The sequence below is a fragment of the Diceros bicornis genome, chromosome 2 (genome assembly GCF_020826845.1).
Source record: "Diceros bicornis minor isolate mBicDic1 chromosome 2, mDicBic1.mat.cur, whole genome shotgun sequence".
Taxonomy (NCBI): Eukaryota; Metazoa; Chordata; class Mammalia; order Perissodactyla; family Rhinocerotidae; genus Diceros; species Diceros bicornis.
This window is the reverse complement of record NC_080741.1, coordinates 19664870-19689797: the sequence shown is the minus strand read 5'-3', so window position 1 is coordinate 19689797 and position 24928 is coordinate 19664870. Positions and strand designations below refer to the sequence as shown.

The 24928-nt window shown below is 35.0% G+C and overlaps 1 protein-coding gene across 3 annotated transcripts in view; it reads left to right on the top strand.

The window, feature by feature from the left end:
- Positions 1 to 24928, top strand: part of DNAJC13 (DnaJ heat shock protein family (Hsp40) member C13) — a 116916-nt gene that overhangs the window by 58493 nt on the left and 33495 nt on the right. For all 3 annotated transcript variants that reach the window (XM_058553106.1, XM_058553085.1, XM_058553095.1), the window contains exons 22-37: positions 1287 to 1440; positions 3947 to 4050; positions 4139 to 4298; positions 5826 to 5888; positions 7252 to 7353; positions 9268 to 9372; positions 10154 to 10356; positions 11422 to 11506; positions 14457 to 14611; positions 15123 to 15168; positions 17102 to 17256; positions 18904 to 19105; positions 20262 to 20377; positions 20929 to 21007; positions 22422 to 22557; positions 24670 to 24854. In XM_058553106.1, the coding sequence (XP_058409089.1) occupies positions 1287 to 1440; positions 3947 to 4050; positions 4139 to 4298; positions 5826 to 5888; positions 7252 to 7353; positions 9268 to 9372; positions 10154 to 10356; positions 11422 to 11506; positions 14457 to 14611; positions 15123 to 15168; positions 17102 to 17256; positions 18904 to 19105; positions 20262 to 20377; positions 20929 to 21007; positions 22422 to 22557; positions 24670 to 24854 (2050 nt within the window). The remainder of the gene's footprint in view (positions 1 to 1286; positions 1441 to 3946; positions 4051 to 4138; positions 4299 to 5825; positions 5889 to 7251; positions 7354 to 9267; positions 9373 to 10153; positions 10357 to 11421; positions 11507 to 14456; positions 14612 to 15122; positions 15169 to 17101; positions 17257 to 18903; positions 19106 to 20261; positions 20378 to 20928; positions 21008 to 22421; positions 22558 to 24669; positions 24855 to 24928) is intronic.

Here is a 24928-nt window from a genome sequence, read left to right as displayed (position 1 = left end):
ATGGAGTCTTCAAAAAGGTGATGATGATCGCATACAATTTGTGGGAAATGAGTATCCAAGTTAGCTGATCTCATATAGTTTTCCAGTTTTCTAACATGGTAACCCTTCTTCTCCCCAGCCGCTACTCCCCCCACCACACACACAGCTACATACATGTAGGACTTTGAAACAAACATTTGGGGAAGTTTGCAAAACTTTTTTCAGATAACTATAGTACTCAGTCTGGAAGTTGACCTACTGATTATACCTAGGCTAATAAAGGAAAATACATGCTTTGAAAACTTCCCACAGTATTTTTAAAGTATTTTGTATGTATATAGTATATATTAGGGCCTTAAGAGAATATAATATGCCTTGGTTTTCTTCCTCAGGACTCCCTCAGTTGTGTTGTCCCCCTTAGAACTCCCTTGGAACTCTGCTGTCAGACTTCCTAGGAGGATTGCAGACTAAAGTTGAATGGATATGAAGCCCATCCATCTCCAGTTCAGACTTGTGTCCAAATTTATTACAGTAGTTAAATTATTTCAGGAGTAAAAGGAAGATATTTTGAAAATACCGATCAGAGCTTAGCAGTTTAGCAGTTTTCTTCCTTGGGTAGTTTGTAAGGTTCTTTTTTTTTTTAAAGATTTATTTATTTATTTTACCCCCAAAGCCCCAGTAGATAGTTGTATGTCATAGCTGCACATTTTTCTAGTTGCTGTATGTGGGACGCGGCCTCAGCATGGCCGGAGAAGCAGTGTGTCGGTGCGCACCTGGGATCTGAACCCGGGCCGCCAGCAGCGGAGCGCGTGCACTTAACCGCTAAGCCACAGGGCCGGCCCTATAAGGTTCTAATCTAGAATGTTGCTTATCCCATGCACTTTACACCCAATAATCCAGAAAGTTTTATCCCCAACCTGAAATTTGATATCTGACTATAATTATTTTCTGACTGGAATTTATATTAGCAATAAATATTGAAATTGAAATATCAGTTCCTTGTTTTGAAATTCACACAGATTTGTTTTATAGTTGGGGTTCATTTTTTTCCCCAACATTTTATTATGAAAACTCAAACATACAGAAAACATGAAAGAATTTTACAGTGAATACCTGTATACTATCATGAAAATTCTGCCATTAACCTTTTACTATATTTACTTTATAGAAATTTTGTTTATTTACACTTGCTAAAGTCTATTAATTCCACTGTTTTATTGCTTGTTATAAGATGTAGTAAGGGATATTTTTAGGTTTTTTAAAATGTTTATTGTTTCCTACTATTTTCTGATTGTATATGTATTTAGGTTTGGTCAGGACCACGCCAGGTCAAACCTAATTTGGAATTTCAAAACACGCGAAGAATTGAGAGATAGTCTTGAATCTGAAATGAGAGCATTTAATATTGATAGAGAGCTTGGTAGTGCTAATGTGATCTCCTGGAACCACCACGAATTTGAGGTAAAGTTTGATTTTTGTAGTATATTAATTTTGTTTTTTTTTTTAAAGAACATGTATTATTTTTGGAGTTTTTTTTTTTTTTAATTTGTCATTACATAACAAATACCTTTACCTTGCCCTCTCAATTTTGTGGAGGAAATATTGGAAAACTTGATCTTTTCCTGAGAAAAAAATAAAAAATTAATTTTGTTAAGTAACTCGGCTTTGTACCTGAGAATCATGTAGGAGTTTTAATAAATCTCATCCTGTGCATTCTATATCGGTTCTTTTCCTGTTTTTTCCCTTTAGAGTCTTTCACCGTTCAAACACAGCCTATTCCCATTGTTTCTTGTAGCTTGTTTAATTTTTTGTGGTAATTTGATTCTGCATGTGGCCATATTTTGCTAGTGTATTAAAATACAGGAACAAGAAACGTGGTGGTAGATAACCGTGTGTGTGTGTGTGTGTAATTTAAACTCTTATTACAGTTGTAAATTTGAACATGCCCACGACCCTGCGGGCTTTAATCTTTAACCCAACTGCATTTCTGAAACATGTAATGATTTGATTGTGCTCATTCCCTCCTCCTTGAAAAACTATTTACTTTGGTTTTGGGAGTCTGTATACTGCTGGATTTTCACCTCTTCACTGTCCACTCCTTCTTTGCTCATTTGTCCTTATTTCGCCAGCTGCTAAATGTTGGTTGGCCCTAAAGGGTCAGTTCTTGGACTTCTTTTCATTTACATTTATTCCTCCAGTGATCTCATCCATTGTCTTGGCTTTAAATGTTTTTATTTACTGATGGCTTCCATATTTTTATCTCCTTCTTAGACTTTATTTCCTAGACTTCATACTTTTGTCTTATAATGCTTATTGTAATAAGCATCTAGAACTGAGCTCTGAAACTGTGCTCTTGTTCTTTCCCCAAACCTACTTCGCTTGCATTCTTTCTGATCTTAGATAATGGCTACTTCTTATTTTCTAGTCAAAACCCTAGAATTTATCTTTTCTCGTACACCCCAAATCCGTAATTGTCAGCAAATCCTATTCAATGCACCTTCAAAAATTATCCAGAACTCAACCCTCTTCTCTATGTGGGATCATAGCGATATTTCTGCTTCCACACTTACCTCCCTACAATCTGTTATCAACATAGCAGCACTGTGGTCTTGTTAAAATGCAAGTAGATCATGTCACTTCTTTGTTCAAAGCCCTCTAGTGCTCCTATGGCTTACCATCTTATTTAGTAAAAGCCGGGGTCCTTAAAATGACTTATGAGGCAGGGTCTGTGTATCCCCTAACCCCAAACATTGTTTCTTTGATCTCATCCCCTACTGTTCACCCTCTCACTCTTGCTTCAGCCACACTGGCTTCCCTGAAAACACCAAATTCATGTTCTTGACTGAAGGTCATTCTCCTTGCTATTCTCTCTGCCTAGAATATTCTTTTCCTTGGATAATCTTTAACTTGTTTTCTCATCTCCTTCAAGTCTTTTCCTGAATGTCATCATCTGAGTGAGTCTTCCTTGGCCACCCTATTTAAAAATGCAGCCCTTTTTATACATACACACACATTCTCTTTATCCCCTTTCCCTGCTTTATTTCATTCTATAGCACTTACTATATATATCATATATATTTTACTTTTTATCTGCTACTCTTGTAAGGACAGAAATTTTTATGTCTGTTTATTGCTGTATCCCTGGTGACTAGAATAGGGCGTGGCACCCACAGTATATGCTTAATAAATAGAAGCTGAATGAATTGAATGCTCAGAATTTATAGAAAGAAAGTGAAATGGAATACATATATATATGTATATCTGATTCTGTAGAGTTTATATTTTTAGAAATCAATTATTTTAGGCTTTGGAAAAGAATTCTGGTCAGAGAATTCCTTTTTACAGTTGCTCGCAAATCTTTACCTGAGACAAGCAGCCTGACTTGAGTACAACAGTCATGGTGCTGCCCAACTCCTGATCGTGGGCTACTCCCTCATGTATCACCTCCAGTTTGTAGCCTGGGGTAATTTGACATACAGATAATGAATACTGTATAAAAATATACCATAAAATGTATCTGATACGTTGGGAAATGAGGGAAGAGCAGAAGTAGCTTGTATGAGTTGGGCAAACTGTGTGTGGTGCAGGACATCTATTCCTTGCTTGGTTGTGGGAAGCCAAGAAGGGAATGAAGCAGATTATCCCTTGATAGGGTTTTGGTTCTTCTTTCCCTTAAGCCTTCATGGACACCATATAATCCTGTGACAGTTTTTATCAGCAAGTTTTACATTCATAAAATTGGTGTGTAATTCCCACTCTTTTAACATTTAACTGAAATAGTAAGTCATATTAATAATAATGAATTACCAGATATTTTAAGAAATGATCATTTTTTTTTTCTATTAAAGACTGTCTTATCAAGGAAAGAAAAAAGCCCTGAACAGAAAGAATTTAAGAAGCGATTATGTGGAAATTGTCAAAAATCTATTGTAAACTAAAGTAATATAATTTGCTTTTATTAATAAAGGTTAAATATGAGTGTCTGGCGGAGGAAATCAAAATAGGAGACTATTACCTGAGATTACTGTTGGAGGAAGATGAGAATGAAGAAAGTGGATCAATTAAGAGATCGTAAGCTACTCCTCGTGTCTTTTTGTATTTGTTTTCACTATTAGTTGCATGGCTAATTCTATTGTGAACTTTTTTTTTTTAAATCTAGGTATGAATTTTTCAATGAGCTCTATCATCGTTTCCTGCTCACTCCAAAAGTAAACATGAAGTGTTTATGTTTGCAAGCCCTTGCTATTGTTTATGGCAGATGTCACGAAGAAATAGGACCTTTTACAGATACAAGATATATCATTGGAATGTTAGAGAGGGTAAGGATATCATTTAAGGAAACTGCTGTTTGATAATGTATGTCATTAGGGTATGTGTTAAATTTTCAAAACTAAATTTAAGTTCTCTTTGATCCCATTGTTACCATAACTTTCTGCATGAGTTTTTCTGTAATTTACATTATACTTAACTTAAATATAAGTTAGATGAATAGGAAAATGACTAAAGGGTTAGTATTTGTCCATGTCAGTTTATTTCTTTCAGTTGCTGCTTTTGAACGACTTTAGTGACCTATTTGCCAATCTTTAAGTATGGATGAGTCGGACAGGTGTGTAAAAGAAATAGTGACTTTTAGATTTGTATGTACGTTTGGTTTTCCATTTTGGAAAAACCTTAAATGATGCTAAGATACTAAATTGCAGAGCAAAGATGGTAAAACTTTTTAGAACTACAACGATAACCAAAAAAAGGGAACCTTGAGTTAGCACATTTTTTTTTTATTTTAGAAAGTTTGTCATTTAACACTTGAGCATGGTGGTGGAAAGAAAAAACTGATCAATTCATCCATCATGCAGCCCAAATTTGAGTGTTACCTACTTGTTGCAGTTGTATACACTTTATTCTTTCATTTGTGTTTACATTTCTCTTAATTTCACAATTTAAATTTCAGTGAACTACCTTAGAACCATTTCACCAGTTTTGAAAATGGCCGTCATTGTTTGTTATAATTGCCTCAACTGTTAATCATGCTTTGTAGATTAGAAAACTAATTCTGAATAGGGTTATGAAACATACCTAGGAACATAACCAGATGAAAATCCTTATTGTTTGCTATTACACCAGATTACATAATTGAATTCTAATTTATTGTTATTCTAGTGAACTTGAGTACTTGTGGCATAGCATTTGTATTTTAGAAGGATACATTTTTATTTAACACAACATCATGATGTGATTTATGTGAAACATCATTAATTCTTTAGAATTGTTACTTAATTCAAGAGTATCATTTGGGCTAATTCTTTCATTTATTTCAATTTTTACATATCTTCTTAAAGCCATATATTAAAGTATATGTGTTTATGACTTTTTTTGTGTGTGTGTGTGTGAGGAAGATTGGTCCTGAGCTAACATCCCTTGCCAGTCTTCCTCTTTTTGCTGAGGAAGATTAGCCCTGAGCTAACATCTGTGCCCATCTTCCTCCACTTTGTGTATGGGACGCCGCCTCAGCGTGACTTCATGAGTGGTGTGTAGGTCTCTGCCCAGAATTCGAACCTGCGAACCCGGGCCGCTGAAGCGGAGCACGTGAACTTAACCACTACGCCAACGGGCTGGCCCCTATTTATGACTTTTAAAATATCTGCCTTTCTAGGGAAATCAGACAAGTTATGTAAAATTGCAGAGAATATAGGACATTAAGGAATTGCAATAATTGACCATCTTCTCTGCTTTTCTTAATGTTTTAAAGATGACATTGTTTCTTATTTGCAATTGGTTGATTTGTCCAGTGATGGTAATATCTTAATTTGTGTTTCTATTCACTTCTGAATAAATTCTTATTTATTCAGTGCACAGATAAACTTGAACGAGACCGGTTGATCCTCTTCATTAACAAGTTGATCCTTAATAAGGTACAGTATTTTTGCATAAACATGCTATTATTTCCAAGTAAGTCACATGAGTGTGTAAAAAAAGATAAATTATTACAGTTTAGGTTAAGTAGCCAGACATGGTTCTTTCTGTATCTTCTCCTTTTAGATCAGAAGCCTCTGTGTGCTCTCAACTCCTGAAGGGAAAAGTTTTTGCCAGATATTCTCTGTACATTCTGCCCTGATATTGCAGATAATGATTAAATTAATGATGATAAAATTCTGAGAGAAGAATAATAAGGGATAAAATCATTAGCTGATTGTTCTTTAGGGAATCTTTAGGATTGGATTTTAAGTAAAATAAGTGCTTGACATATAAGAAAGAAAAGAAAGTTTTTAATTTATCAATATTGATGGTAAAGAGTAATTTGAAGACATAAAATGAAGAGTCACTTTAGCTCTTCACATTGTCTTTCTTATGACATTTTAATAGGTTCATGCTGGTTTCCCATAAGAATTCGTAGTTGTAATATATAACATTAATTCACAATTGTATGATGGAATGAAGTCTGAGCAGGTTTCTTGTTAAATTTTTGATACTAATACTAACTTGTTTAGTTTTATTCTCACTTTTAGTAAATAATGCAAATGTTTTAACATGAAGTATAATTAATCCTAGGAAAATTTAGTTTAAATTATAATCTCTTCCCAACTTCTAAGAAATCACCAGGTTTTTTTTTGTTGTGAGGAGGATTTAGCCCTGAGCTAACATCTGATGCCAATCCTCCTCTTTTTTGCTGAGGAAGATTGGCACTGGGCTGACATCTGTGCCCAACTTCCTCTACTTTATATGGGACGCTGCCACAGCATGGTTTGACGAGCGGTGCGTCGGTCCACGCTTGGGATCTGAACCCGTGGACCCCGGGCCGTCAAAGCAGAGTGCACAGACTTAACCGCTACACCACCAGGCTAGCCCCGAAATTACCAGTTTTTATCTTAAGTTTACAAACTGGAACATTAAAGCGTTTTTTAATATACCAGATTTTATTTCTGATTATAGAATAATCTGTTTATTAACAAAAAGACCTTGGAAAATGCAGGATAATTGTAGAACCAGAGAGTTTATCGTGGGTGTTATTCCTGCTAGGCTTTAATTTGTTTGCTTGTTTTTATTTTGTTTTGTTTTGCTCAGAAAATATTAAAGTAAAAATTCTTTACATGATCTCTTTGTAATATAGTTTTGCCCTTTTATCTTTGCCTTTATCTAAATTCATGTTCCTTGAACAGAAAGTCTTGAAAATGCCAAGTAATACCAGTTGTGTGTCAATTCTTTGAGAGCCTTTTAGGTAGTAGTACCTTTTGGAGAGAAGGATTTTAGATTATATAAAATGTTTCTGTCTTTCAGAAAAATGTGAAGGATCTCATGGATTCAAATGGAATTAGAATCCTTGTGGACTTGCTTACCCTTGCACATCTCCATGTAAGCCGAGCTACAGTACCACTGCAGGTGTGTATGCTTATCTAGATTTTACAAGCTGAACATTCTTTGAGTACAATTTTAGGATCAAAAGAATCAAAAATCTGGAAATACGTCAATATATGTGGCCATGAATATTTCTCCAATAATTATGATAGTACTAATTAATGCCGGAGAGATTAAGTCAAACAAAAAAAGTAAAAGACTATAAGAACAATCCAGAATGAACAGTAGTAATGATCCATTTTTATTTTTCCAATGTCTGTTTTGTCTTTTAAAGTAACTGCATCTCTGATGTGGCTTATTTTGAGGCAATGTGACCTTTAGGATTTAAACTGAGTTTATCAGTTATGTAAGTGGAACTTTTAGCATTGACAGCCACTGAGAATGTTCTTTCCCTTGATGAATGTGGGGTCATTACTGAAACCAGCCAGTAAGAGGACAGAGCTACAGGTCTCTGCTAAAAGGCCTCTTCTGATACCCAGCTTATGGAAGGGATCTATACTTAGCTCATTGGTGATTTTTTTGGTGTTATGTTTTGTTTTTATTTAATCTCCTGGTATAGGGAGGGAGGTGTTCATATTAGATTTTGACTGAATTGTGAACAAAAGTGCTATTTGAATATTTAGAGTATGGCATTTTCTGTCATCAGGTATGAATAATAGTAATCCTCCATGCTTGTATAGCATTACAGTGTACCAGGTACTGTTCTGGTACACATAATATATTAACTCTTAAAATCTGTCAGTAGTCCTCTGTTTTTACAGATAAGGAAACTGAGGAACAGTGAGGCTAAGTGTATTGCCCAAGGTCACACAGTAAGGGACAGAGCCAGAGTTAGAACCCATAAGTCTATGCTCCTACCTCTATATATGAATCTAACTGAAAGCTGATAGGAGAGTATTTAAAAACCATGTTTTAATAAAATACACTGCATAAAAATTCTGTCCTAAATTCTCGTAAATGTTGATATATAAAATTATAAGAATTGGCCGGCCCTGTGGCTTAGCGGTTAAGTGCGTGCTCTCTGATGCTGGCGGCCCGGGTTTGGATCCCGGGCGCGCACCGACGCACCGCTTCTCCGGCCACGCTGAGGCCGCGTCCCACATACGACAACTAGAAGGCTGTGCAACTATGACATACAACTATCTACTGGGGCTTTGGGGGGAAAATAAATAAATAAGTCTTAAAAAAAATAAAAATAAAAAAATAATAAAATTATAAGAATTATCTGTAGTGAGGGTAGTAGATTGAAACTAAGTGTTTAAAACCTTTCCTGTTTAGCATTTTAACTCATTGATCTCAGATGCTTATTGAAGCTTTTAGTTGGAGTGAGTTTGTTCCTTCAAAAGAACTTTAGTATTTTGAGCATTATGGTTTGAGGTTAATGGTAAATGTTTATTTATATAGCTATTTGCAATATTCTTTGCTACTAAAATTTTAGTGTCCTGAGAATTTATTAATGACCATCAAGAATGTAGATGTCGGGGCCAGCCCTGGTGGCCTAGTGGTTAAGTTAGGTGCACTCTGCTTCGGTGGCCTGTGTTCGGTTCCTGGGCACAGACCTACACCACTCATCTGTCAGTGGCCATGCTGTGGTGGTGGCTCACATACAAAAAGAGGAAGATTGGCACTGGATGTTAGCTCAGGGCAAATCTTCCTCAGCAAGAAAAAAAAGAATGTAGATGTCTTTGAATTTAGCTTCAGTTGCCAAGTGAATTTAGGAAACCATGTACTTCAAATGCGTATTAATAAGGAAGTCACTTTTTTGGACTATTAGTCCAAAAAAGACATCTAATCCTTAACTTGTAAAATAAGGTCACTTAAAATTTTAGATGAATTTCTAAAGGAATATAACCTGAGAAATTAGTAGTGTAACTTTTTATGACATCTGCCCCCTTAGATTTCTATCTTGAAAAATAACTAAATATTTTTAAAACTTAGAGCAATGTAATTGAAGCTGCTCCAGATATGAAAAGAGAGAGTGAAAAAGAATGGTACTTTGGCAACGCAGACAAAGAAAGGAGTGGCCCTTATGGATTTCATGAGGTATGTGTCTTGGAGAAACTGTGTGTGAAAGTCTTAGCCTTTCTTATGCCCTCCTGCTTAGCACACATAGAGACATGGAATATTTTAAAACTATGTTTTGAGTTACTGTCTTCAGCTCCAAGGGCTCTTCCGTTCCATTTCCACATGAAGGATTAGATGGCTTGCATTTCTAGAAAAACACACACACACACACAATCATGTCTTCAAACCTTGTTGTTTAAAAGCTGTTGTTATGGAGATAGCACTTAGGTTTTTAATGAATTTTGTATAACAATTGCTATCTTAATAATTGTGTCAAACTGTAATGCTTCTTTATGATATGAACAGGTAAGTTTTAGTATGCAGTCTGAAATTCATTAAAAATTCCCTGTCCAGTCCAAGGGTAATTTCCATTTTAACAGCTGGTGATGGTTTATCTTGCTCTCCCATCCTCAGCCTTCCAGGCTCAGTTGGAATTTAGCCAAAGATAGTTTTATAGAAGGCCAAGCCTTCTGCTTGTGTATAATTTTACACCCTGCCCGCCATTTTTATTCTTTCCAGTGTTCCTTATCCTCTTCAGGTTGGCCAACTAAATGGTTATTTTTCTTATATTAATAGCCAAATTTGAGTTCCTGAAGGCCTGTCAACAACAACAAAAAAAAGTTTGTTGTTTTTTAATAGTGAACTTGCATGTTTATTTCATATTTTAGTTTGTATTTATTGTAAAATAGAAAACATTAGCAAACTTTTTCATTTTGCTTTATTTGTGTGTTTGTAGTAATGATGTTTTCCATTCATTTAGATGCAAGAATTGTGGACCCAAGGAATGTTAAATGCAAAAACCAGATGCTGGGCTCAAGGCATGGATGGATGGCGACCACTTCAGGCAATACCCCAGCTTAAGTGGTGTCTGTTAGCCAGTGGACAGGCTGTACTAAATGAAACTGATCTTGCTACCCTTATATTGAACATGTTGATCACAATGTGTGGATATTTTCCAAGCAGGTAAAATGTAATTGAACATTTCCATGGTTAACAGAGATTCTAAAACATTTATATGGGTGCTTTTTCAGTAACAGCATGGGATGATTTAGAGCAAAGATGTTCCATTTGTGGCCCTGGGGGAATGCTTCTTTGAATTTTGGAGCTTTTTGAAACAGATACGAAGAAATAATTTGTAGCTTACATTGGTAAAGTAGCTAAAAAGCAACTTTCTCTGGGAGACTTCAAATAATGTTACAAAATTGAGGCTTACTAGCTGCACTCTAGCAACAGTAACAATTGTCATATTCAGGTGAATCAGGTGTGAACATTTTGAAATAAACATACTGCAGTCTGTAGACGTGGTGAGTGCTGGCTCCTGCTCTGTCAGGTTAAACACTCCTGGCATAAGAACATGAGTCTAGACCCACATCTTGCCCCCACTTGATTAGTGAAGGTGAGAATTTGTTATTCAGTGATAATCATAATTATAACCCTTGTATGGAACTTTTCAGTCTTTATAAAATATTTGCATATACATCATTTTGTTTTATTACTATACTAAAGATATTTTGTGAAGGAAGTTACTGAGAAACTGTCAGTTTTATAACATTTGAAGCTTTTGTGGTTCCAGTTCTCTTTAAAATCCAGATCAGACTTAAAACTATACAATTAGTATTTAGAAGTAATGTAGCATTAAAGTTAAGGCTTTACTTGGGAAATACTGAGAGTAGTTAAATTAAGGTTTAAACTTATGTGACAAAGTTTGATATGCCCTTTTGGGGGGAATATCCACTGACAGTATGTTAGACAGCACGAAGTTTAATCAATTAAATAATAAATAAGAGTCTTTGGCTCTTCTAGGGTACTGTTTTTCAAGGAAATCTTATGGAAGGAAATGAAGTCATATTAAGCAGCCAAATAGATTTAAACCAAAATACCTAATCATGTTCCCAGCTGTATGAGAGCTTAGTCTTCATTAACAAAAAAGTAAGGTAACATGCTTCATGCCTAGTAGAATGTCATATGCTCTGAACATACAAATTTTAATAAATATATTAAATATTGACCTTAGAAAATATTTTCTAGGGATCAAGATAATGCCATCATTCGGCCTTTGCCCAGAGTGAAAAGACTGTTGTCAGACAGTGCTTGCCTTCCCCATATTATTCAGGTAAGTTACTTTTATGTTATCAAATTAGGAACAATATTGTAAGAATCATATTCCCTTATTTAATTTTACTATGAGCCCCAGTCTTTATTTTATTGTAGTCTATTCCATTTTCAAAAAGCCTGAACCCTGAATTACATTTACTTTACTTACTCCTAATTGAGTTGATATTCTGAATATACTGTGAAAGATTGTGTATCCAAGAACCTAAACATTGGAAGCCTCCAGACTCTGGAATTATTCTCAAAAGGTTTTATTTATTATCCATTCTTAAAATCACACCACTGTAGGGCCGGCCCCGTGGCTTGGCGGTTAAGTGCGCGCGCTCTGCTGCTGGGGGCCCGGGTTCGGAACCCCGGGCGCACACCGACACACCGCTTCTCCGGCCATGCTGAGGCCGCGTCCCACGTGCAGCAGCTAGAAGGATGTGCAGCTATGACATACAACTATCTACTGGGGCTTTGGGGGAAAAATAAATAAATAAATAAAATTATAAAAAAAAAAAAAATCACACCACTGTAGTAACTGAAAGGTGACGTGCCCTAGTTTGTGGTGCAGGTTGATGTTGTTAGGACTCCTGGGAAGCACGCCAGCAGGCCCCAGATGTGGATGTGATGGGTTTTATCTTGAGAAGTAATCAGCAGTCTCGTCAGCTTGCCTCAGAGTTCGACTCTACTCAGTTATATGTTTTCATAGACAGCAGCTGATCCAAAACATTGAGTTGGAATTATGTAGGATATACTAAAGTATCTGTTCGTTCTTTCTTTTTTTCCCCCTCATTATTCTGCTTTTTGGGAATTAAGCTATCTAAACACCAAATAAGCATTAAACTCAAATAAGTCAGGTCCCAGAGATTTCAGGTCAGTGTTTCCCTGCTGTCTGTTGATTATTCTATCGTCAAATCTAATTTTTTTTATATTAGCCACATATAGCGTGACTTTAAAATATATGCCAGTAACTTGTGCCATTTGTACCTATCGGTTGTGCATTGGTGTGAAAAGGGAGAGGAGAGTTACTCAGTTTGTATATTTTTACATTCATGGATATGTCAGTGCCTGTGTAAGTCACTGATAATGAAAAAGACTTCTGAATATGGCAATGGTGTTGCCCATCAACTTTTTTTTTTCCCCAACTTCTATTATTTAAGCATACCAGTATTTCAACACTTTATGCTTTTCTGTTGTGGACATTTCTGTTCAGATGCTTAAATGAAAGAGCACTGCAATTATTGTTTCTTGTAACCCACTACCACCCCAGCCCAGAGGACTAGGTGGCTGCATATGTTAAGTGGTGCAAGGAGAGGGATTTGTTTTCTGTTCTGGACCCTCTCAAAATGTGGGTAAAGGACGGTGCCTAGATAATCTCGCTCTCCCAAACATTTTTCCAAGACTTAGAAACTGAAAGAAAAGAAGTAAATGCAAATGCTGTCAAGTTTCAGGACAGCAAGGGAAGACTGAAAAACATTTTAAGAGATATGGTTGGCATAACATGAAGCTTTGGAGGGGGAATATCTATTTTAATTAACCAAAAGTTTTTGGTAATATCTGAACAGTTAAAATGATTCAAGAGAAGAATTTTATTGATAAACCTAGCTGCTTTTAACATTGTCTTCCTCCTATATGTTTTTTATACTGAGTTAAAAAAATATTTTTTAGAAGCCAATTTTGTTTTTCCTTAATTTTACTTAATTTTCTGTATTCTGGGAGACCTTAATCTTGCTAAGCACTGTTAGGCAGCTGCAGTAGTTTTCAGGAACATTATATACATTGGTTGGTACAGATTTCTGTACTTCATTTGACTGTAAGGGCAATTAACCAGTTTTACCATTTGATACAGCCTCAGAATTGTTAAAGTAGTTTAAGATAACAGTGAGTGAAGGTCCTAGGTTTTCTGGTATAGTCACAATTTCAAATATTCTGGGTTTTTGCCTGCTAATTTCCATATTTTTGTTAAAGTGATGTCAAGTCTTGAACTACAGCCACTGTTAACACTAGGGAAAATCCTCTGTTACTGTATCTCAATTTTTCCTTTGTAAAATACGTCATAGTACTAAAGGCTTAATCTAAATACCTTGTTGAACAGATAAGACACCAGAACACAGAGAAATTCAATTGTTTATTTAAAGACATACAGGTATTCAGTCTCCTGTCTGAATCTAGAATGTTGACCTAATGTGAGCTAGTATTTACTCGCATTATTGTAATTTTTTTAACTGGTTGCATTTGATCCAAAGTTGGGGATTCTTTGGAAGTAAGTGTTTATAAAAAATTGAAATGCCACTTTATTACAACTTATTAAATTTATCATGTGTTTATTCATAGCAGTGCTGTCTGATTGTTTTATTAACCCGGATTCATTATAGTGGTCCCAGATATTCCCTTCAATCTTGCTAGCTCAAATCTTTTAGTATTTTCTACTAGTAGAAGTACTACTGGTATTTGGTTACCCTCTTGCCTTCTACCTGCACTTATAGATCTATTTTTTAGTGCTATTTCACTGATAGTCATTCTCTGCTCTGCTCCTTGAGTAGTCTTCAGGGGATGCTTCACGTCAACTCAACTGAACTGAATCTAGCCTAAAGCGTAGCTACTTTCTTTTTTCTTTTGTCATTAACAGAGAAATCCTATTAGGAAGATTTCTGCACAAGAGACAGTTTGACCTATAATTATGACAAAATAGTTTCAGGCCTGTTTGGGATTTTTCTGAATAAGTTTTGATTACTTCTCAATTAATATTTTACTATCTCTACATTCAATGTTGTAAATGAATCATTTTTCAAATCTGTTTAGAGTCTGGTAGACAAGCAAGCTTAATCCCACAGATTATTCTTTTGTAATTTACTACATATAAGAGACTATAACCTCAGCACGTGAAATACATAAACCTAGAAGGAATGATGATATTACAAGTTTTTTACAACCCAATAACAAAAACATTTTACTTCTTTTTTTAGCTGCTGCTGACCTTTGACCCTATTCTTGTTGAGAAGGTTGCTATTTTGTTATACCATATCATGCAGGATAACCCACAGTTACCTCGTCTTTATCTTAGTGGAGTATTTTTCTTTATCATGATGTATACAGGCTCCAATGTGCTTCCTGTTGCTCGGTAAGAACTCTAATAGTAATCTATTTAAAATTATTATTCGAATTGTACGTGGACAGATTTATTTAATTGATTTTTTTTTAAGTACATCATTGCTTTTATTAAATTTTTCATTATAAAAGCTGCTTATGTGTCTGAAAATTTGAAAATTAGAAGAATAAGGGAAAAAGTTACTGAAAATAGCACCACTTTACCACATTTAACATATAAATTTTGTCATCTAGTATTTTAACATACATAGTTAATATAACTTTATTGATATTGTACATGCAGTTTTACATTTTGCTTTTTTTTAAAAATTGAGTAATTTTTCATATTATATATCCTTAATATGACCATAGTTTAAAAATCTTTCTAATTCAAGTTCTTGCCTTAATTAGAAATTAAACAATTTGGGAATATGTATTTACAAGTTGCCTTTTATTTATATGTGAAAGATCTGATATTTAGAAAACTAAGTTTACTAAATCTAAATCAGTTCCTATATCTGATAAGTAATTTATTTTTTTTCTAGATTTTTGAAGTACACACATACCAAACAGGCTTTTAAGTCGGAGGAGGTAAGCCAGATTAATCCTCTGAATACATAACTTAACACTGGGTAAGCTGTCTTGGCACCGAAGTTTCCTGAGCTGTGTATGTTTACTAGATTATAAGCACTTGAGGGCAGGTGTTATTTTATTCATTTTTTTTTTACATTCCTTGTGGTACCTTGCACATACAAAGTCTAAGCTAATATTTTTTAAATGAAAATAAATGTTACCCATTAGACTTAGTATTGAAATTGTAGATATGAATTATAATCTGACACCACTGTGAATATAACTTGTTCCCTTTGTGTAAAATTTAGATTTAGTAATTTTCATAAATAATTCATTATATATCTGAGTCTCATGTAGTCAGCTAAGATTCAGTAAGACTTCAGCCCTGTTTTTGTTCATATCCCAAGGTGGCAAAAGTGCTGAGTTTCTGTTTTGAAGCTACTTAATTTTTCAGGTGCTCTCAAGTGTTCTTGCCATTTTACTGAGGAGGAAACGTAGGAATCCAAGAAGAAATGAGACTTATCCGGGTAGCTTTGACAACCTGAAACTTTATACCTACATTTGGCAGAGATATTTATTGTCAACACATGACTGAAGGATGTTTAAAATTTTGTTAGATTTTTCATGGAGCACTGATTTTCAGATTTTATTGAGAACAGAAGAATAGACCAAAACCAGGCCACTGTTGAGGATACTAACGAAGGAATGTTAGACCACTTTGACAGTAGACACTAGACCAAACTGCGTGTTTATAGAGCAGCCAGTGAAGCCCTAAAGAAATCTGTCTAATAATATTAAAGTGATGCCCATGGCAGTATAATTTCCACAGCTTTATACAAATACAAAATGAGGATATAAAAAAAGTAGAAAAAAATTGCCTCTAATGCTACCACCTTAATGTAGAATTAGGCATTTTTTGCATTCTTTTCTTTTTCCTTTTTTTCTATGCAGTTATGCACATGTAATCTAAATATGATAAACTTTGTATATCATTTCACCTAAAAAAATATTTTGAATTACTACAGCAAAACTGTGTACTTATAGCAGAACTCTGGAGGCAAGAATTACCAAATAGTAGTACTCTAAAGAACAGAACAAGCAATTCTTCACCCAAAAGTTTAAGAGATGGTGAATTTATGGCTTTTATTAGCAAAAAGCCTGAAAATGTTCATTGTCTAATTTGTCTTTGCACTATGTGGTAAAACCGTGTCTGGGTTTTTTTCCCTCTGTCTCTTGTCAGATCCTAGAGAAATAAAACATCCTCAATTTGCCTAGAAGGAAATAAGAAAAGTGTTTATAGTCTTTAGGATTTTATTTCCATCAGGTAAAGAAATGAGTTTAAAAATTTAGTATGATAAAGTATGATCATTACCTTGACTCCATGTGGCCAGCCCAGAGAATGTGAAATTATTAATACAGTTGATTATAATTACTTTTTCCATCTAAATGGAAATGGAGTAAAAATGGAGTAGAAATTTTCCATCTAAATCCTAGCCCATACTTCATGAGGACAGACTCTTTAAGATCTTGAATTTTCTGGACTTACTTATTTTTGAAAACAGAAGCAGGTGCAGGTAGGAACTGCAGCTGATAATGTAACAGAATAATTGATGTAAATCTTTGCAGGATCTTCCTATGTTGTCCATTACTGTTACACATGTTCAAAGACCAGTCGTCCTAAATAATGTTTGCAGCACCTGACACCTGAGGAGGTTAAGACTGCTGCAGGGCTGGAGGGTGTTAGCTCCACCTTGGAGCTCATGCCAAGCCAGTTTATATTGGACACCTTCCACTGCGCATTTTGCTATGTTTCCATCTAAATTTCCAAAGCATAAATGCAATTTATTCCAGTTGTTCTCTTTTCTTAGTATGTTCTCTAATCCTCATTTGTTTATTAGAAAATTGAAAGACAATTTGAGTGTTTCTGACTACGTTTTGTTTTGTTTTAAAGACGAAAGGACCAGATATTTTTCAGAGAAGTATACTTGGGCACATCCTACCAGAAGCAATGGTTTGTTACTTAGAAAATTATGAGGCTGAAAAGTTTTCCGAGATTTTTCTAGGAGAATTTGATACTCCAGAAGCAATCTGGAGCAGTGAAATGAGGTAAATAGCCAGTTGATTGTTTGTATTTTATACTCAGAATCTTTGCCTCTTGGTATCTGGTTTGGCTTCTGTTAAAAGAACTGCTTTTACTAGTTGCATAATCTAAAGCTACCGTAGTCATTGGCGCCAAATCAAGCGAGGGGTTTTGACAAGGCCCCAAGCTTTTTTCTATTCTGACACAATTGGACAAAATTACTGTTACCTTAAGAGAGCTTTATATTAAGGTAGAGCCTGTTACCACTGATGCTTCTTAAGTCCATTTATAAAACTGGTAAAATTTTAGGCAATAAACTAATATGTATGTAAGAAATAGATATTGTTAAAATAAAGAAACCCCTCCTGGGTATTTGGAAATAGAACTATACTCCACTAATTAAAAACTATGCCCACATTAATTAATTAATTAACAAACTATGCCCACATAGAATGGATCAGACCAGAGATATCCAAAATCATTTTAGAATGAGGGCTTTCTGGCCAGCACATTTTGTCCTTAATCTGGAGGTTAGCATTCCTAAAGAATATCCTTATTAGCAGAGAAATGCCATAGGAAAAACCTCTGGAAACCAAGAAAAAGGAGAGGCCCAGAAGCAGATGTCAGTGTCCAGGCAGGCTCTGTCCAGGAAAGGCTTGGCACTTTGTAGTTCCAGTGTCAAGGCTGCCTCTTTGTGGAGAACCCCTCAGTCCTCTTAGCTGGATGGCAGTAGATCAATGATCTACTGAATCAGTTCCTCGTTCTCCTTTGGCTGCCTTCACACTCACAGTGCCACATGCATGTTATCATTTAGCTTCTCTGGTAGATTGGCCTATAGGCTCGGCATGTGCTAGCCACTAATTTGAATATATTCTGTATGACAGTTCTATTTTTCATTGGGAACAAATGTATGGGAATATGAATAAGTTCACAACACAGTTTTTCTATGTAATATATTTCTCCTGAGATTGGTTAATGTGAGTCCCCCATCTAAAAAATATAACTCTGTATACTGATCAAATCAAGTTTCTGCCTAGCTGAGGGCCAGATCTCAGATTTTGGTAAGTTAACTAAAATAAATACCATGCAGTGAGTGAGCTTCTTTGGGGTGATAGAGGTAACTTGAGTTCCCTGGCTACACCCTCGTGCATGCAGATTCCGTACCATTTGACCTTCTAATGACTGATTTTTCAGTAAGAAGGACTGGTAATGTCAGCCTTTTTCTCTATCGTCTTCTTTATAGATAAGTATTACAAATAAGTTTATATCTGTTGAATTTTTTTACACAATAAGTTTACAATACCCTGAGTAACATTCTTGTAAGCTCTCATTTTAGGCCAATAATTGAGTTATAGTCATGCGTTAGTTAACAACAGGCCTACATTCTGAGAAGTGCATCATTAGGTGATTTCATCGTTGTGTGAACATCATAGAGTGTACTTACACAAACCTAGATGGTTTGTGTAGCCTGCTACACACGTAGGCTGTATGGTATTAATCTTATGGGACCACCATCATGTATGTGGTCCATTGTTGATCAAAACATCATTATGCAGCACATGACTGTACTCTCAAGAAGGTCCATGTAATTATCGTGCATGATTACCTATCTTAACCTATTCTTTGAAATAAAATAATCCCTTTATAATGCTTGAAGATTTTTATAATTGTAGGCGCCTCATGATAGAGAAGATTGCTGCCCATCTTGCTGATTTCACACCTCGTCTTCAGAGTAACACAAGAGCACTTTATCAATATTGTCCCATCCCAGTTATCAACTATCCACAACTGGAAAATGAACTATTTTGTAATATTTATTACCTCAGACAACTTTGTGATACACTCCGGTTTCCAGATTGGCCAATTAAAGACCCGGTAAGTCAGCAGATTAATTTGTGTCTTCTTAAACTGTGAAAATAGCCTCTAATCACTTCTGGGTATTTCTTCCTTCTGTGATAAGAAGGATAATAGCTTCTTTAAGTAGTCCCTCTCACTTAAGCACTGTATAACTCTGAGTGTAGCTCAGTATATTTGGATAAATCCCAAATGGAAAGACAATTTTTTGAGGGAGTATTGAGAACTTTACGATCTTGATCTTTTGTGACAAAAGCGAAACAAACTTAATTTCATGTATATGACACAATTATATACTGTAATAGTTTGGTGGAAGCTTGTCTTTTATAGCAGATTGATTAAACTCACAGCTCTTGGAGTCCGACAGTCTAGGATTGAGTCTCAGTTTGGCCATGAATAGCTCTATGTACATTCAATACATTGCTTAACTTCTCTAAGCCTCGGGTATGGTAATAGTACTACTACTAAAAATAATAGCCACTGTCTCATGTGGTGGTTGGGAAGATTAAGTGAGAATTCACACAAAAAACAGCATAATTCCTGGCACACATGGGAGGCAATAAGTGTGACCTGCTCATTTATATAGTAGTATCTGCTGTCTGCCTGTGTCTCAGAATCTCAATGTTGTCGTGTATTATTGAAATTTTATGCAAAAATTAAATCTGTTGCAGTCTGTAAAGCACCTAGCTCCTTGACATATAGGCATGCAGTAAATATTAGCTCTCCTCTTCTCACCAGCTACCCAGACTCCCTTGTGTTCACTCTCCCTTATGTTTGTTTGAATGCCAGCATGCTGATAATTATGTTAGATTGCCTTGAGAACCATGCCACCAAATACTGCTTGCTTTCTTACTACAACATATATCATCTACTAATTTCATAGTTTTCCGTATTTTCTGAACATTTCTTTCACAGTTGAATAGAGACAAAAATTGGCAGAATTAAAATATCACTTAAAAAAATAGAGAAATATAGCACTGTAACAAAACCTTGTTATTTAACTATTCAACAGTGCTAAGAAGGTGATTTTTTTGGTTATTTGTATTTCAGAAAGCTGTTAATTGGATAGCCTAGAAATGTCAATTTAAATAAATACAGCATAAGAATTCTGTAACTTAATTATATTCTGAAATAGTTTTACTTTAATAGATATAAATTTTAATCCTCTGTCTTTAAGGTTAAGCTTCTAAAAGATACCCTTGATGCCTGGAAGAAGGAAGTAGAAAAGAAACCACCTATGATGTCAATAGATGATGCTTACGAAGTGCTTAATCTCCCTCAAGGGCAGGGGCCGTGAGTTACTTTCAGTATTACCCATTCCTCTTGCATTTGTGTTATGCATGAGGAAGAGATCTGATAGCAATATGTCTAAGACACTAAATGACAGATGTATAGGAAAGAATGCAGATTTACTTTATTAATTTATCAGTGAAGTTTTATAGTAGAATAGATATGTTAGAGAAAAATAGTTTAAAAGACATTTTCTTAAGTATAGACTGAATTTTTACATTTTTGGCAAGGCTGATAGTTAAAATAACTTACAGTTACAGAGTTTGCAGTGACATTTTGAAAAATTAGTTTAAAAAAAGGTTCTTAGTTTTTCAAACTCCTAATATGGTTTTGTAATTTGAAGTGAATGATAATCTTGCACAGGGAATATTTAGGTTTTATCTTTCATCTGTAAAGATAACATATAAAGAGTATTCTTACTGGGTTTAATCTGATGCCTAATACATGATCGTATACAATAAAAGTAAGGTTTTTAAAATATCCTTTTAGATGATTGCGTAAATATTTTTTCTTGCACTTTACTGTATTCATAAAAGAATTTTCCTATTTAACAGGCATGATGAGAGCAAGATTAGAAAAGCTTACTTCAGACTTGCACAAAAGTACCACCCTGATAAGAATCCAGAAGGGAGGGTATGTATTGCCTTGGGAATTAGGGCTTTGGGGTTGACTTCTTTCGCTCTATGACTATTTTAGGCAAAGAAAAGATATACCCATTCTCTATGCCAGTATCTGCCTCATAATATATGCTCCATATACATTTAATTTACTTCTGGCCCACATGCCCACATTTTCTGTGTGAATGGTTTAGCAAAAGGACTGTCCTTGTGACTAGTAACTTATGGATTTCATTCTCTCTCCTTACTTGTGTCTGTTTGAGAATTAACTCTAATGGGTAATTGCATGAATAATTAAAAATTAGGAATCTGGATGAACCTAATTCATTTGTAGGTGATGCCATTGCTATTTAGATGGCTTTGCGTAATTTATTTTTTTCTAATGACATCCAACTTCATATCACTCTAAAGACTGAAAAAGTAGAAAACTTTGTTCAGACATAAAGTCATCTGTTGCCAACGTTCCCTGATCCTGCCTCTTCCAACTTTCTACTAAAATACCAGTGGAGATATATAAAAAATAAAATCACATAAGAACCACTAAAACTAGGACTGATAGTCTATTGCTAGAAACTTGGAGTAATTTTCACTGATTGCAAGGTCAATGTTTTTTATTAGAGACAGACAATATTCCTGAGTGGAAGACAGTATTGAAAAGATGCTACTTTTATATGTTTAAGGGATTTTTAATCAAAAGCCTGGGATATTTTTGAGAAATTTGTGGCAATTCACATTCATCTGGGAGAGAAAATAATCAAGATATGAAGAAATTTTGAAATCAGTATTAAAATGCTAGACTTAACCTACTAGATATTAAAACTCCATAAAGCTACAGTAGTTAAACAATATGGTACTGGCACAAGAATCAACGTATAGATCAAGGAAAATAATATAGTGTAGTAGTTTAAGAGCATGGATTTAGGAGTCAGACCTGTGTGTAAGTCTTAGCTCTGTGACCCATTGACTTTGTGACCTTAGGCAAGGTATTGAACATCATCTAAAAAATGAGGATAATAATGGTACACACCTGACATGGTTGTTTTGAGTATTAAATGAAATAATGTATCTAAAGCATTCAGCACAGTGCCTCTTGTAGTACTCAGTAAACAGCAGCTCTTATAATTATTTTTATAATAACTCAGAGACTGTCTTTAATGTGTATGAGTTTAATATGATATATATAGTATAAACCAGTGAAGAAGAATTTTTCTTGTAAATGGTATTGAGATCATTGAATAGCTATTTGGGGGGAAAAAAACGTTTCACCTTAAAAGTATACCAGCTAGATTACATTGGGAATGAATTCCTTAGTGTATAAACAAAATAATAACTAAAGAAATTATTGGCAAAATACAAACCAGCTGTGTTCTGTTTAAATTGTGACTTGAGATGTTCCAAATTAAAAGTTAATTATCTTTGTTTATATACAGGATATGTTTGAAAAAGTAAATAAAGCATATGAGTTTTTATGTACCAAATCAGCAAAAATAGTGGATGGACCAGATCCAGAGAATATAATTTTAATTCTGAAAACGCAGAGCATCCTCTTCAATCGTCATAAAGAAGGTAAGGCATGTGTCAATCTCAAATTTTAATTTACCCTCCAGCTAATTCTACCATGTTACTTGTTTCTATAGCATATTTTAGTAGATTGATAATTATCATTGCAAAAGACTCTTGGAATCGCATTTTAGATGCAGCGAAAGAGTAGTTTTCTATAGGAAGGCCCAAAATATTGTTTGTTTCATACTTTCCACTTCTTACCTATGTTTTTCAATATTTTGCATTTCCAACAAGCTTTCATTATTCCTTCCTGAAGGACATTTCTGTCTTATGGAGGTACTTGGTTAGTTTTGTTTAGCTGTTTAGCAGCAAACATATTAAATGAGATCTAAAATGGATCTGGAATTTAAGTGTCATTTAATGTTCTTAAATCACAAATAAGAGACTGTGCCTTTCATAACTCCAAAAGCCTCTAACGGTTGAAAACGCCAAAAATGTCCTGGTCTTTACAAAGCAACAGAAACTTTTCAAATCATATACTTCCTCTCACACCTCATTTCCTGTGGTAGCTCTCAAAACCCTCTCATCCTGTGGGACAGTTTGAAAAACACTATTATAGATGAAATAGGTGTGATTTCACGGTACAGGGTTATAGGAATTTTCCAGCGTGTTTGCAGGGCCATTTGTCGTAGTCCTAAGAGTAGCAGCCAGAAAGCCAGGAGTACATTGAAAACTTTTAAGACTTTCTTAGGGATGGGGAGTTAGGTTCAACATGGCATGTGGTCATTGGCTTGGGAACTGAACTTGGCTTACAGAACAAAATGGGCTACCCATTTGCTCTGTAGGATGATGTTGGGAGAAAAGCAAGAGAGAACAGTGGCGATCTGAGATAAGCAGGAGGAGCGTTGGGTAATTGAAGACAAGTGGAGTTGCAGTAGGAGGGGACAGCATGGGGATCTAGCAGTTGGGTCGTTAGAGAGCAGTGATTAGTTGATTCACTTTTGCATATGAGTTGAACAGAACACATTTGTAAAGCATTTAGTTATATGGCATTTATCACTAATCAGAATGAGTTTAAAGAAGTCTTTTTATAACCATTGGTTATTTTTTTAATGGCTGATAACTTTGTATTAGCCTCAAGGTGCAGTTTATGGCTCACCGTTGGTTTGTTATCAAAGTCAGAAGGTTTTTTCAGGCTGTGTTATCCACTTTTCCCGAAGGGGGTTTATATCCAGTAAGTTCTGGGATGGGGTTCCTGATCTGATAGAACCTAAAATTGATTAACTCTTCTTTGTTACGACATACATGTATGTATGTATGTGTGAGAACTATTAGGACCAGTTCCAAGGAACTTTTTTTTTTTTAAGCTATCTTAGAAATGAGTTAATTTAATGCAGATTATTGGTCATCCTCAAAAGGCAAAAACCTTTTTGTTGAATTCAAGTGGAATTACAGAAGTACTTGATAAAGTCACAGCCAATTAATTTGCATATTCCTGCCTAATAGGTTAGTTAAAAAAAAATAGAATGAAAAGAACAGACAATTGGGCACCTGTACATTTCAGCTTTCACTTTTAAATTTGCTTATCAAAACGTGGAATTAGCTAAATACAGTTAATAAATTAACTATTTCTCTTTGGTATTTCTAGTAACAAATTATATTCAATATTTTCAAGCATTTATTTTACGATAACTGGTAAAATAGAAAAGTAGGCTAATAAGATGTCTCTCACTATTTCTTTTCTTTATAAAGAGATATGAGTATCATGAGAGTGATACTCATGCATTAGCTTGATATATGCATTAGCTATGTCCTGCTGTCTCTGATCAGGTAAAGAGTTACAAAGATCACACCGACAACACAGAAAGTAGATATTCTGCAAAGGAATAAAACCACTGCACACTAAATGCAGTTAATCTACCATAAAATATTCTTTTTCTAGTGGAAACATTTTAGAGAAATCAACCAAACAAGTTTGTTAGAAAAGAAGAGATCCAAGGGATTTATACTAGGTTTAATTTCTTTTTATAAACTAGAATTTAGACGTTTAAGATGTTGAATATTTTATAATTTTTTTTGAGGCAGCGTAATTGAACGTAGTGTCAGAATTAAAAACCATGGCATGATCAGTTTTTGTTTTGTTGTTTTCGCAACACTAACCTTTGGTTATTTCAGATTTACAGCCTTATAAATATGCAGGATACCCCATGCTAATTAGGACTATAACAATGGAAACTTCCGATGACCTCCTTTTCTCAAAAGAATCACCATTGTTACCTGCTGCTGCAGAGCTGGCTTTCCATACAGTCAACTGCTCAGCCCTCAATGCTGAAGAGCTCAGAAGGGAGAATGGAATTGAGGTAATATGGAATGACCTTTGTATCTTCAAGCTAGTTGAGGCACACTGTATCACTCGGGGCAATAGGGAAGTCAC